Source organism: Pyrgilauda ruficollis, unplaced genomic scaffold (genome assembly GCF_017590135.1).
Source record: "Pyrgilauda ruficollis isolate IOZ18807 unplaced genomic scaffold, ASM1759013v1 scaffold70, whole genome shotgun sequence".
Classification (NCBI taxonomy): domain Eukaryota; kingdom Metazoa; phylum Chordata; class Aves; order Passeriformes; family Passeridae; genus Pyrgilauda; species Pyrgilauda ruficollis.
Window position 1 is genome coordinate 2,504,749 of NW_024528822.1, and position 15,302 is coordinate 2,520,050.

At 38.6% G+C, this 15,302-nt stretch overlaps 1 protein-coding gene across 1 annotated transcript in view; it reads left to right on the forward strand.

Moving 5' to 3' along the window:
• Positions 1 to 15,302, forward strand: part of PCNX2 (pecanex 2) — a 150,885-nt gene that overhangs the window by 91,165 nt on the left and 44,418 nt on the right. Inside the window, exons 22-23 of the mRNA XM_041485485.1 lie at positions 1,083 to 1,193; positions 5,705 to 5,832. Of these exons, the coding sequence (XP_041341419.1) occupies positions 1,083 to 1,193; positions 5,705 to 5,832 (239 nt within the window). The remainder of the gene's footprint in view (positions 1 to 1,082; positions 1,194 to 5,704; positions 5,833 to 15,302) is intronic.

Genomic DNA, 15,302 nt, shown 5'->3' on the forward strand with positions numbered 1-15,302 from the left:
GGAAGAGTGTTAGCTGGGCCAGACCAGAGCCTTCCCAGATGCCTTTCTAACAGTTTAAAAATATGCAAAATGTCAGTGCTTGAGAACATTCCTGGAAGCATTTTAATGTACAAGTGTTGATACAGTCTCAGTGTCTTTCAGGATGTTGGCAAAGTCTTGTTTTTCACTAACTCAAAGAAAAATTACTCTTAAGAAATTCAACATATATTTGCTATATTAGCATGAAATATTGCATGTACTCCTGTTTCACTGTCAGCTTCCGTGTGTGTTGAGCACTAATGTCTATTGATGGCCAAATCTTTCCTGACAGTTTGTCAGGAACCCACTTTGCAATAGATGAGACATAAGATCTGTTTTGGCCTGGTGCCAAGAGAAATGATGGGGGGGGGGGGAATATATTCTAGGGAAAAAGTACACATCATTCTTGAATCAGAAACTGTTGAAGCACCAAGCATATTTTACAGGAAGCAAAAGTAAATTCATTGTGGTTTCCAGTTTGCTCTGCATAACAATAAAAGCTCATATTTATGCAATGTTTTTATGATACAGTGGTCTTGAAAATGCAGCAGCAATACATGATTAATGCCGTGCATATGCTTACATCATGATAACTTCTCCCATTGAGTTGAAAAATGGGAATGTTGTGTTCTTGAGAAGTCTGATTTCCATGTATGCAGCCACATGTTACACATTGAACTTTCTCTGTTCACTGTATCCAGTTTCTCCTGGAGTCTCCTCTTCTGTAACACTCTGACTTGTGGTCATATATAGTCAGTGAATATCAGAACCTGTTCTCCCACTTTCTAATTAAAGCAGACATACTTTTGAAAGGTAATCTGGGAACTACCTAAGTGTGGTGGTAAGGAATGTACCTCATTGCAAGTTTGAATTTTGAGTGAAGAATATACTAGCATGCCTTACTGAAGTAAGACCTTAATACCTATGAAAGAAATAATACAATATAACTTATCTCATGTTTATTTCAGGGCACAGTTTTTAAGTGTCTCTTTCAGCTACTAGTTTTGAAATTATCTCAGTGCCTAAAAAGTGTCTTTTTCTTTTTTTTTCCTTTTTTTTTTCAGCTGTGGGACCTACTGCAGAAGTTGCAGTTCATCATGACATACATTGCTCCCTGGCAAATTGCCTGGGGGTCGTCGTTCCATGTTTTCGCTCAGCTCTTTGCAATACCTCATATCCTTTATAAATTTATTTTTCTTTATTATTAAGTTCCTCTTCATGTATGCAATTTATTTACAGTGTTTGAATGAATTTTGAAATTCTTAGGTAATTTACTTTAAAATTTGAAGATCTTGGAACATTTTCTGAGAAACACAGTTTTCTCTTCTTTTTTTTTCTTTTTTTCTTTTTTTGGCTGCATAGGATCTGAAACAGGGAAACTGAACTCTGACTCAGCCTGGTATGTTTATTCCCACCCAGCCACATTCTGCAGATTACTTACTTCCCCAGTCCTCAGCACTGAGTTTTGATGCATCCAGAAAGAAATGTTGGGACAGACATATTGCAGGGCTTATTGCTGACTGAGCTCTCAAATATTAGTTTCTTTCTCATTGTTTCTAGTTGGTATGTCAGATATAAATTCATTTCAGTGAGCCAGTTTCTGCTGCAACTGTCCTGATTTTTTTTTTTTCAATTTCAGAAGCAGCTATATTTTTACATTTTAATGTAAATTTTTTTTCACTGAGGTGCTGAGGAATATTTTCCTTTTTATCCTTTCCACTCTGTTTTATGAATAACAATATATGTTTGTCAGCACCAAAGCAGTCCTTCAGAAACAGTCTGTTTTGGTGCCTGTTCCAGGGCTGTCTCCAGATTTGTGGATATGGGGAGTAAAACACAGAGTTCAATGACCTCTAAATGACCTGTCTGCAGGGTTAAAAATTGTATATTGAATTTTTAGAACAAAAATTACCCAATTTAAATTGAAATTCAGTTAGAAACTTGATTGAATACAGTAAAAAGAAAAACCCAAAAAACATTTTAACTGAACAAATGTAACTATGTTGACATCTAAGGTGTTACCAGATACCAACTTTTAATTTCTTTAATTTATTCCTTCCCTACTAACCAAAGTTAGGGAAGAAGAGTTGACAAAGTGGTTCTGGTTCAGACCTACTGACGAGTTCACTTTGTACTGTTTATTAGATATATGCACTTCAGTGTTTGTCCCTTTCATCCCACAGGGTTGGGTTTTTTTCCCTTGAGCGATTTCTTCTGTCTGCTCTTTGCTGTGAAACATAAGCAGTGTTGAGTAACAATGCTTATGTTTCTAGATGGGAAGAACAAATGGAAGCCTCGGAGAGAGGGAAGTGCACACAGAATAACTCCCAGAGGGAAAGTTTTAGATTGTCTCCTTATAGAAGGAGAGCATTATAAAAGCAGTGATCTGTCCTAAGAGTTTTAGGTTATTCATAGCAAATCCTTCCAGAATTTCACAATTAAAAAATATTTTCATTTCTGTTGGGGAAGTGTATATGAATTTATTTAGCAAAACATTTAAGAACTAAGATTGCATTTCAACAAGTTTCCCTTTGGTCACAAATATTTTCTGCAGTGATAACTTTGCTCTTGATAAAATTGCCAATTAAATTTTGCAAAATGGAAAGTAGTTAAACCAGAGTTTTGTTTGTTTACAGAGTTATTGCTAAAGTGATCTAGCCTAGCTTTTTATTATTTATATTTGTAGTATGCTTTGTAAATGCAAATCTGTCTTCTAAGGCAGTGCTGCAATTAAGATACTGGTTAAATGCTGAAGTTAATATTCCCACAACAGCAATAACTCTGCCTCTTTGCACGGTAATTTTATTTGTTGTTATCATAACCCTGCAAACAGTAATGATGAATGCATGTTACAGTTTACAGAGGTACTAAACCTGCCATTTCTTTTCAGAGTTAATTATTTGTGGCTCTTAATTGCTTCAATCAGTTCTGCAAACAGGATGTAAATTTTTAAATTTCAAAGTGCCAGGGTGAACTTTTGCTGCAGAGCTCATTGATATGAGTAATTCAGCATACTTTAATGCCTTTGAGTGCAGCATGAAGGACAACATGTGTGGAGTTTTGCCTGGTGGAGTTTGTAGAGTCTCCACCATTAGAAATCTTCAGGATTTTAAGTGAATGTCTATCAGGAGTCATATATGTTTAGCTGATCCTGCTTGTGGCTGCTAGATGGAATAGGTGACCCTTCAAAGTCCCTCTTAATCCTAAAAGACCAGGAACAGCAATGGGCTGCAGACTCGAGGATAGATCTGCAACTTCACTTCCTAGCATTTAGGTAAGACGAGGTTATGCATCTATAATTATCAGCATGCTGAGAAAGTCAGTGTAGTTTGTGGTTCAAAGGCAGATTTTATCTAAAAAGGGAACAGTGAAATTTAAAGGGGGGGAAAAAAAAGGAGTTTGTAGTTGAGATTATCCTGTTTAGGAGAGTTTCTGTTCTGGTTGTTTCAGGGTTACAGCTCTAACATCAGAAAACAGAGCCCTGTGACAGTCAGTTTTCCCAGCCTCTAAGTGATTGTGTGCCTGGAAGGGACTTGTAGTAATTGCAAGTAAAAATGTGGGTTTTGAGAAACAGAGGATTTGAGCTGGCCTTACTGCATAGTTTTTTGTTAAAAGAAGGGGATGGAAGATTTTCAAAATGTCAGTTATTCACTTACTTGTTTTGAAGCTGGTTTGAATTTGAACATATTTTTAAATTGCAAGAATTAATCCTCAAAGGCAATGTTTTATTTAATGTTGAAGAGGTTTTAGCTTTGAGGTTTTTGATCTCAAAATTTGATTTTGGCCATGTTAGAAAGAAAATCCATTATTCACAAGGAAACAAGTTCTGCTTCTAGACAATGTATCCTAACAAAGATGGTACACAGGAAACCTGTCTTGGGTCAGGTTAAAGGTCTTTGAAAGAAAGTATGCCTGTAAGTTTTTGACACTTCTTTTTTACTTAGACATAATTAAAGCATTGGTATTTAAAGTAAATAAATAATGACCTAATACAGGACGTCCTCAAATGAAAATACCCCTGTGACAGATAATTGCACATGTTAGATATACGTAAGAGTCAGATGCTGTCACTTGCTCTCATGACATGCTTACAGATATGAAAAAGTTAAAATCACTTTTCACAAATCAAATGGGTCGTGTCTTCTACTTTCCATTTAGTAGAGCATTATGTCTTCTGAGAAAAAAAAACCCCATTGCTACTGATTACATTTAAGACACAAACAGTTCACAGTGGTGTGCGAAATGTCTTAGTTCATGATGGTGGCAATTTTTAAATCAATCATTATATTAATACCAACTTTAAAAAACTTGGTTTGCTGCCCTTATCTGTCCTCTTTGTTCTCTCTTCCTCTCTTCAGCTCCCATGCCTCCTTCCCTTATCTGACACTTGTAAGTACTTGTTCGTCTTTCACAGCCAGTGCTTGGTTATGACTGTACTGTAATGTGGCAGTTCAACTTTTTTGATGCACTTGCTTTTTGCTCTGTGTCACTTTTTTAAACTTTGGACTCTCAGGGCAGCCCATTTTTCAATCTCTAATGCACAAAGACATCATTCCAGACCACTCTCTTTTAGTAAGGTTGAGAGATTTGAAAGACATCTTTTGGCAAGTATTTGTTTCTAGATTTTGCAAATGGCTTTTAGAGCATGCCTAGCTAGCAGTTTTCTGGAAATTCTGTACCAACAATGATGCTACTTTTGTTAAACTGGGTTTTTTGTGAAGTCTAGGGTTTGTGGGACACACGTACAGTATATTGCTATAAGAGGGTAAGCTAAAACACTCTGGTTATTGGGTGATTTTACCTGAAATTTAGATTGAGATGTGCTTGATCATTGTCCATTGATAGTGGTTCCTTTAGTTCATGGCCTCTTTATTTTGCACCTCCATCCCAAGAGAGGTGTAAGGAATGACAGCTGGTCTCTTGTGCCAGTTTGAAAGTATTTTCCTTAAATTTCATGGATGTGGTATGAATTAATGAAGAATTTAAGTGTAACATTTTATTTGCTTGCATTTATTTATGTTCCTTTAAATTTGCATCTTTTTCAGTATCCTTATCCATCTCCTAACTTGCTTTCCAGCAGCCTGAAATATGACTTTACATTTGAAATAAACAATGGATTCAGGCATTTATTATGATGTTTATGTGTGATACTTACTATTTCCCTGTAATAGTAACCTTCTCATTTCTTATATGTTTCAAAAAGTATGAAATGCTGAACATTTTTTAGCTTTTGGCCAGCATGGAAGAGTAAATTCTCAGTAAGAATCAATGTGAAAGCATGACTTTGAACCAGCAGGTTGGACTACAGAGGCATAGTTTCTCCACATACCAGCTCATTCCAAAACAAGCAGAAACCCACAGAATGGAACACTGGACACAGTGAAAGCCAGACTCCAGTGTGGAGAACAAATTATTTCCAAGAGATTAGTTTTTTCCTCATGTGTGCATGTTTTAAACTCTGTGTCAGACTCTGGAAAGGCACTTTTATGTTACGGAAGGTAGCTGGAAAAGGGTGTTTGCTGCACTGCCAATGCCTAGCATCTGTCCTCGGGCGGAGATTAGACAGAGTCACCCCAATAATAAAACTGTAGCATTGAAGAGCCACTGACTATGTGCTGATAATGGCTGATTTGTCACTGCTTGCCTTCCTCCCTTTCCATGTTACCTTAACTTGCAGTTTTCAGACTCTGCTATGCTTTTTTTTCAAACTCTGGCTGCTTCAGTCTTTTCTACACCACTCAGTCCATTTCTGGGTAGTGTCATCTTCATCGCATCGTACGCACGGCCAATCAAGTTCTGGGAGAAAAACTACAAGTAAGACTATTCACAAATTTCTACCTTTGTTATTTGTAAAGGTTTTGCTCTCATTAGTTTCATTTCTGGTGGTATCTTTTGTTTCCAAAGGTAATCCTTAAATTAGGGCATGAGAGGTTAACCTTTGAATCACGTTTCTGGCATTTTACTTTCCCGTGGTTATTTGGCTATTTCTGCAAATGTATTTAAGCAATTATCAGTATGTTACAGATGAGGCGTCATGTTGCATTTGCTGTACAGACACAGTAACGAAGCTGTGAAAAAGAAAAAAGCAGTAAAACTCCCAGTTGTCAGCCTTTTTGTCTTGCTAGCTAGTGCTAGCAAATAAATCTGTGAAGCCTTTGGCACTAGCAGTCAGACTGCATAAATACATTTGATACTAACTAGGCTGATTAAATGCTACCCTCTGGGATGCAGCAGGTAACTCTGCAGCTGCAGAACTGTGATAGAAAGGGAACATTGCATTGGCCAAGTCTGAGCTTGGCCTCACCAGTGAGAAGGGCCACACACTAACCACCTCTTGTGTTGGTGATGTTGGTGTATCTTAGTTTGAAGAGTTTTCTTTTGTTGCATTTTGACTTGTGTCAGTGAGTGAATATGTACTCATCTATAAAGAAATTAGACAGACAAGCCAAGTTATATAAAGACGCTTTGCATTCCTTTCTGAATGTGATGAGATTTGTGGAAAGCTTTTGAGGGGAACTGAGTTTTGTACACTGGGACTAGATCTTAACAAAATTCTCTCTCACATCTTTTTTACTGGGTCAGCAGTTTAATTCTTTCAAGGGAGTGAAGTGGAGGGCAGTTATGGAAAGACAGGAATCTGCCACTAATCCCACAGGCAGCTATACATTTTTGGATGGAAACTGAACAATATTAAGTAGGAAGAGAGGATTTTAACATCTGCTACATTTTACTTCATCAGAGCTTTTTGAGGGCATGCAATTCCCTTTCTAGGTACCAGTTAAGAACCAACCTCTGTTGAAGGCACATCATTGCCATATAGTTATGTTAGTGTCAAGCCTTTAGGTTATTGTCAAGGGAAATAGGGGGAGTCATTTATATTTGCTTTTGGTTTGTCTGATATGTTGATTCAAAATGGACAGGAGATATTCACAGGAAGTATCTGAAAATGGTTGATAGTCAATACTTTAACAAGGGTGTGTGTGTGACTTGTTTTCATCAGTAATGACCATCTGTCATTCCCACTAAGGGAAGTGAAGAACTTGATGCTAATAATTTTGCAAAGTAAGGTAATTATTTTATCCATAAACTGTAAAACGTCAAGTGCAGAAAACCAAACCCTTTTAATACTTTAGTCCACCACCGCTTGTCCTTTCAAAATAAGCAGCACCTACAACTTTGTATTCAACCAGAAGGCTTACGTTATTCTTTGTAAAAAATTGTGCTTTATTGCTTGTTAGAAATTCTGCTGTATCTTCTATGATCTCACTTAAAGCAAAAACCACAACCTTGCCTCGTAAAAACCTTTCAGAAGTAGAAAACAGCCTTGTAGAAGGTTCAGGTTTGTCGTCGAAGGGAAATAAGTCTTTGCCTGAACCTGTGGCATCTCAGAATATGTACATGGAGTGACTCCTTCTAAATTTGTATTCATTTTGTCTCTAGTACTTCATTCTCCTTTGCCTTACTTCCATTTCACATGAGGAACTAACCAGAATGAATGAGAGTTGGACTGAAAAATTCCTGGTTTATTAAAAGGACACTGTGAAAAGACAAAAAGGCAATGAAGGGGAGCAATTTAGTATTAAGAATAAGGAAATTTTCTATAAAATACTTCAAATAATTTCATTAACTGAATGGGCCTTGCCTTATTGCTTTGAATTTTGCCCCATCAACGTGTAAAAAATTCAAGGGGTAGCATAATTGCTTTCTTTTTGAGCTGTGGAGTTAGATAGGATCAGGAACTTGAGCTAGAATGGAAGGTTGTTCTGGCTCCTGCGCATCTGCCTGTCTTTGGGCTGCAGTTCTTACAGCCAGATGTGCACTGCATTTTAAGGTTACATAAGACAGAACAAACAGATGGGGAAATTGTTGTACAGATTTCTTTTGTGGAGTGCATTGATGGTTTCCCCAAGTTCAGCTCAGGATATTTGTGGAAAGTCACAGGTTCACTGCAGTGTTGTCTGAGATGAGTGCATACAAAAGCAGAAGCTCTTGGAGATCTTTTTTTGGCTATTTCCATACTCACTGCTTGTTGACAAGAACTTTGCCCAGGGGAAAGCTACCTTCAATGTACTTTATATAGCTTTTTTTATTGCCTGCTTCCCATACTCCTTTTTAAGCACTTCCTTGCTGTATTGATGACTACGTTAAATTATCATATATTAGCTACAAATAATTCATTTACACTTACATGAATTTAGGTATTGTCAGTTCCAAGGTTATTTTTTAAATATAATTTAATCTCTTAATTGGAATAACTGAAAGCAACTTTGAGAAGCAGTCTAAGTATCAAAATTGTTTTTCTTTCAAGTCATAAATTAGATTGCTTTCTTAGGTTGTCATTTCTGTACTGATTGTAATCAGTATTTGCACACTTCTTTGTTGTCAAGCAAACTTCTTTGCTGTTTCTCTTAAGGAAGGAAGAAATTATTTGGCATTTCTTTTGGGCCAACAGCCTGAAATTAGATGAGGGAAAAAAAGATCCAGTTCATTTTTAGTAGAGTGAATCCAAAGCTGACACTTTGAACTTTAGCAAGTACAGAGTACCGTGTTTATTAATAGAACAGGGCTACTAGGCCAGTAGTCTGAGTGCTGAGCAACTGATCCATCTGTTCCTTAAAATGTTGGTTTGGTTATCCCTGCCTGGTGTTTTCTGAGTGCACATACATGTAACTTGTGTTCCCAGGTTTCTTTTAGTTCCACTTTTTCTGCTGGCTAAAGAGGAGTTTGAATCCTCAGGTTTCTCTGACTGAGCTTCTTCGATTCTAGATGATTCAAACTGGAGCTGAAAGTCTTGGAAAATTAAAATGGTGTTGTTTGTTTTTTCAAGGAGCTGAAGGACTCAGGTGGTTAAAAAAAGAAAAAGGGATTCATTTTGATAGCAAGCAAACTGTGAAATTCCTAACACGCTCTTCAAAATTCAGGACTCATGCTGTGCCTGTTTGGGCTCTTGTGGTGTGTGTGCAGAGCACGGGTGTTCTTCCCTGCAGTCAGCAGATGCTCTTTGTTTGGAGTGTGCCCTTTGGTACTCACTGCAGGCAGAGTCTACTACACCAATACATCACTGAGGTCAGGGATCCTTCAGAGGGGAAAGTAAGGATGACAAAGAAGGAAAAATAAGGCATTAAGGAAAGTTAATGAGAAAGAAGAACTCTTGCAATCACAGTTTTGCAGCTTTTGCTGCCTTTGTTGTTGAAAAGAGAGGGGTGTCAAATGAGAAGCTGGGCCGCTGCTCATGAGCTGGCTACCGTGGGGGAGTTCAACTATGAGAATTTTTTCTTTCTCTCTGTTATTTTTGGGTTTGTTTTTTTACAAAGGAAAATTTGCTGTGACACTGGTTTTGTCCAGCCATTGGCCTTGGTCCCGCTTCCCAGTTTGTAGACTGCTCTTTTAGTCCCTATTTTCACAGCTGTTGGAATGATTAGGCTGTAGATGTCAGAGAGAGAAAAGGAAATAGCAGTAAATCTTGTTTAATGCATAGGAGCTTTAAAGCAAAAAGTGTTTGTCCAAACACTGTTGTTCAATTCCTCTGCTTTTGCTTTCTTTCTCGAATACTTTGTCACACTGCAGCCTGACTCTGTCCTCTCCTCCCTTCCTCTTATCTTCCTTTGTATCTTGGATATGACAATGACAGAACAGAGTAGGAAGTTTACTTTTATTCCCCAGTGGGTGTAACAGCTGGATCACGTGGAACAGCCTGTTTGTTCTCTGCTGCAGCTATGACTTATCCCCACAAACAGCAAACTGCCCCCAGGAATCTGGAGATTTCACTGTTTACAAGCTGCTTGTCTCTCCTGTACCTTCCTGTTTCTGTTCTTCTAGTTCAGTGCCTATTTTTGGGTAAGGCACAACTTGCATTTGCTTTGAAGTGCCTTGAATGAATTACAGCGCGGTGTAACTGAATTAATTAGGTGTCTCTAAAGAGGCTGTGATTAAATTGCCAGTTATCTCAGACTGGCATTAAGGATGCCTCTCTGTGTTTGGGACTACCTGAGCAAGTCTTTCTTTCCTCCATCTTTTTAAAAAGTGTATCACTGTGTTATTGTTCCAGTCATTGTGGTCTGGAAAATAACCACCTGTAGGGTTAATACAGCTGGGAATGGAGGGTGAGGGAAACCTGCCCTGCTTCAGATGTAGTGCAGATGGCTTTTTCTTCTTTTTTTTCTGCCAGCTCACTTAACCTGCCCATTGCAGACAACCTGCAGGTGGAATGAGAAGTGTTTTCCCAGTGTACACATAATTCTGGTTGACCCCACATTATGCATGTGTGTGGGAAAAGGAGCTGTGAAAAGTACCTGTCTGCTCCTCTGCTTTTCCCCCATAAAATAACAGGCCTTCCACTTCCAAATGCTTATTTTTAACACATGCTGGTGCCTTTGGTTTCCCTGTGAGCCTGCTCATCTGTTACAGCTGTTAAAACCCCTGCTCCAAACACAAAATGTCACTCACCCGTAACTGTCCATGGGCCTTGTTTGGGATCCGCACACTCAGACCTTTCAAGCTGTTCTTTTTAAGACTGGATTTTTTTTTTTTCTTAGTCTTTTTCTTCCTGTCTTGTTTGATTTTCACATGTTTTTAGACCTCCATAGTAGTGATGTTTACAGAGGACCAACTGCAGCAGATGTTTGTAGCTCAGTAATGGTTTGGATTTTAATTTACAGTGAATAGCATAACTTCAGCATTTTTCTCCTTTCCCCCCCTAATTGACAGGAGATAGTATTTGCCTAATTTCATCAAATATCATCTCATATGTTATGATCTAACTACTGTCACTGCCCTGCTTAGGGTTCAAACTCGCTTAGAGTTCAAACTTTCTTGAATATTTCCAGTTACCTGGCCACCTTGTAGCCTTGAGTTTTACTGTTCATTGGAATTATTTTAGTTTTTTCCAAACTGATTTCTCTGCAAATTGTTGTGTTTCTCTCTGTCTGCCTCTATTTCTATCCTGTTTTTATGAACTGACCAGAAAGAAGCAATGTATTTCTGTTTGCTCTAAAATGATCTGAGGTTCTAGTGCCGTTGTTCACAGCTATTACTCACTGATGAATGCTGATCCCTTTGGTGACTGTGATTCTTCTAAGAGAGGTCTTCACTGAGTTGGCCTCAGGGCTCCTTCAGGCTTTTATTGAGAGTTAATTTAGAACTCTTCAAAACAGTATAAATAAGTATCAGTGTGCAGATTAACCTGAAATGGGTGTTTATTAGGGCACGGGACTTACAAGTCCAAACAAAAAGGACCAACGAATGAATGGTTTTTGGCCTTAATTTTTCGGTGTTGCCTCCAAATCAAAAGGGCTTACCAATCCTATTTTACAAAGCATGTAGAATTTGGTGAATTTGTAGAATTTCCAGTCTTTCTGGAAATTTCAAAGGTGCTTAGTTCTGTGACAGCCCAGCCTGTACTGGTATGCTACAGTCCATACTGAGGTTTGCTTAGGCCTGACTTGGTGTCCTTGAGTGTAGCATTGATGCAATTGTAAGTGGCAGTCCCTGGCTGGCAGCGGTGCAGAAGCTGAAATATTAGCAAGGTGCTGCCATTTTTCCTTCTTTTCTCTTCTCTTAAGGTTGGCAGATTTCCCAATAGAGGTGATTTTTTTTTTTTAAACATGCTCCTCTCTTAAAACAATGAGTATAAACTGGTCTTTGGGAAGTTATGCCCTGTTCTCCAGGGGCATTTGTGGCCATGGTTCTGGCACTGGGGGAGAAAATAGAGAAAACCAAAATGTTTGAAGAACAAAGAACATCTTTGTGTGTACTTCAGGCTTAGCTCTTCATGAGCTCTCTGAAATTACATGTTACTCATTAGAATTATTCATCTGACTGTCTTCTCAAGACCCTTCCCTGTCTGCTCCCTCCTGTAGTGTGTAACCACTCTCTGTCTTGCATGCCACCAGTACTGCCCACGGGCCTGTACCTGCAACACTTGCCTGGTTTGGGAGTCTTTAATTCCTTTCAGTGTGGAGCTTTGCAGAGTGACAAAGCCCACAGCATTCAGGTGTGGGGAGTATTGATTCAGGTACAGCCCCAAGCTGAAAGAAGCCCTGCTAGAAACTCCCTTCCCTTCAGTGTCTTGTGCTGTGATCTCCCCTAGAGCAAGTGACCATGTGTGCCCCTGTGGCTGCCTGCTGTAGCACGGAGCTCTGCACACCTCCTCTCCAACCCAGCCCTCACCTCATCGCTTGACTCCATGTGTGGAGTCACACCGAGCTGGAAAACCATAGGAAAGGGTGGGCAAGGAAACCAGGCACCTTTAATCAAGTAGGTTTGATATTAAAATAAGTGTTTTCTGAGTTGCCTGGAGTTTCACACTCAAGGGAGGCTTTGAATACAAAATTCAAAGATGTAGTTTAACTGTTTGGCAGTCTCTCTTTAACTGGTAACATATCTTTTTCTCAAATTTTTGCCCCTGGCAGTCAATAAAACAAATTGAGGCTAATTGAATAGGAGCCATATGTGTGATAATTAATTGGGAATGTATTCTGATTCAGTGCTCTGTAGTTCCCTGCAGAGTTAAAGATGCAGTCACAACTCCAGTTCACTGAATCATTCTGAGTGGACAAAGTAAAGACAGGAGGGAGACATCAGAAAGGGAATGCATGCTGAGATCGGGAGGAACACAAGTAGAGATCAAAACTGTAAGTGGCATAAATGAAAAGGGAAAAGGGTGGGTGGGCAGAAAGGAAAAATCTGAGGGGATAACCCAACAGACAAGGGTAAGCAGGAACTAGGACCTACAAAGGAGATGAAATCATGAGCATGACAGAGGAGGGCTTTAAAATATTTATTTAGAAAGGAAGGCAGCAACAGGATGTAAGAGACAATAATGGACTCCCATCAGAAATAGGGCCCATGTAATGTTTTAAGGGCATGTGTGGATATACAGTGGCACTAAAGATTTATAATGCTGTTCATCTAATCATTAGCTTCCAAATTATGTAAATCTAATGAGATCAAGTTAACTCATTAAATTTCTGTCTTGTCAAATATTGGAACGCCCCTGAAATGGGTTGTCTGAATTTCCATAAGAATAAGTGTTCTCAGCAAGTGTTCATCCATTCATTTGGATAATGTAGATCACATCCTGTGTTGGATTTAACTGAATCAAACATTTAGGGGCAAGCTGAAGTTCGGAGCACTAAACCTGAGCCTTACATTCAATGAACTCCTTATTCAAGCCACTTTTGTCAAAAATGTGAAAACTGGTAAAGCTGAGATCCAGGAGGAGAAGTTCAGCAAGTGTAACCATTCTAACCGAGGTGAAACGTTGTGCCCAGGCAGTGGCAGGGAGCAGTTCATGCTGCAGCCTGCTTGGCTCTTGGTTGTCTCCTGATACACAAAGGTATGCACTGGGCCCAGGTTGCCTTGGGGCTTGTAAGAGCAAAATGTAAACCGTCTCTTTTCTGAGATAGTGCAAAATGCAGAATTTTGTCACCATTGCCACTGAGAATTGCCTCTGAAACTTTGTGCTAGTTGGGACTAGGTAAATACTAGATGAAAGCTAGTGGGATTTTTTTTTTTTTTTAAAGTCCTTTGACTAGCAGAGTTTGCTCTCAAAATATCAGAGATGTTTTCAGTCTGAAGAGTACTGTGGAAGATACCAAGATGAATGCTGTAAATTATTAACATTCTCAACAGTCCTTGCAGTAAAAAAACCCAGAGGTATTGCAAGTTATCCCTCTTTTAGTCTGGATTTTGTACAACTGCACAGTAGCACTAAGATTTTTGTTGTTCTTCAGCGTAGTGTCACTGATGCTTCATCTGCAGGTTTGCAGCACTGGAACGGCTTGGTTAGCTTCTGTTTTGCCTCCTTTCATCTTTTGGTGAGAAATATGGATATGGAAAACTAAACTAGTATTTCTAATACAGGCTAAACTAGTGAACTAAACTAGTATTTCTAATACAGGCTTTCTTTGGAAGACCAGTCTTTGTCTAAGTCTTGTATTTCCTCATACTTTCTTGCCATCTCTTCCTTCTAATTTTATTATTAAGCAGTCACATTGAGTCTGAAATTGAGAATTAAAATATCTTAAATATATGCTATTTTAATATTGCACACTGAAAAAGCATGAAAACACTTTGTTATCAGCAGTAAAGAACATCAAGAATGAATTCTGAAATACCTTGTTATCCTTTTCTCCTTTTATGATGTTTAAACAATGTTTCTCTCTTTGTGTGGAGTAAAGGAGAAAAACATCTTGGTCTCATTTGTGGAAGCAGCTCCCAACATTTGTTTTGGTTTTGTTTTTTTTCCCCCCCTTGTCTGTTCTCACTCTCTCTGGTGAAAACTTCACCAGGATATTTCTCATCACCTCCTTTCTACTCTCCAGCTCCTTGCAGTTTCTCAGGCTTTTGCTGCTTCACTCATAGGCTCATCAGTGCAAAGCCCAAGTGGATCAGTCCTGTGGAGCTCTTTGCCTAGGGCTGGGCTCAGTGTAGTACCTTTCCTATAATGTTTGTGCTGGCTCATGATGGGAACAACAGAAGAATAACACCCATATGGACCACTTCAGGTACCTGTGTTTGTGTAATGCCATTAACACATTTGCTTTTAAATTAAAGGCACTTCTTTCAGCTGCAGACAGCCAGGTCCAGCTGTGAAGCAGAGTCCCGGGCTAAACCCCATCCTTGGAGGAATGTCAGAATCCTGACCTCTTTTACATCCTCAAGAGTGCACATAAAAAAAAATCTCTGCACAGTTGTATCATCTATCCACTTATAAGGCTTCTTCTATTGCGTAGTAAAAAATCATCTGAAGACAGTAATTGAATGTCTTTTAAAAGAACAAGCACACTTAGACAAGGGGAAAGAAATTAAATAAGACAAAAGCAGGAATATTGATGACATTTTAGTAAAGCATTAGTATTTTAAAGTACACAGTTGCTTAAATCACCAGGCTTACAAATAAGAGGTGAATTCCCCAGCTAAACTTTTGAATGTCAGAGCACTAAGGTGGGCTGTTTAACCTATGTTTGGGCACTCAACTTTTGATTTCAAATTCACACCTCGCATTTTCATTCTCCTTGCTGTACAAGAGCAAAAGTACAGAGATTTCCAGACAGGTGTTGGAATATGCCAAATAAACATGCTGAGTCATCTCAACAGATGGTTCTGGTTTTAACACCCACTTAAACAAACAACAGCAACAAAAAACCCAAACTATCAAAAACATTATAAAAACAAACAAACAAAAAACCCAAACAAACCCAAGAAGCCTCAAAATCAGTTACAAAAACCTTTTTTAAGAAAGTATAGGAACTCTAAGAACAGAAAGTGTTATTATGTTTTAG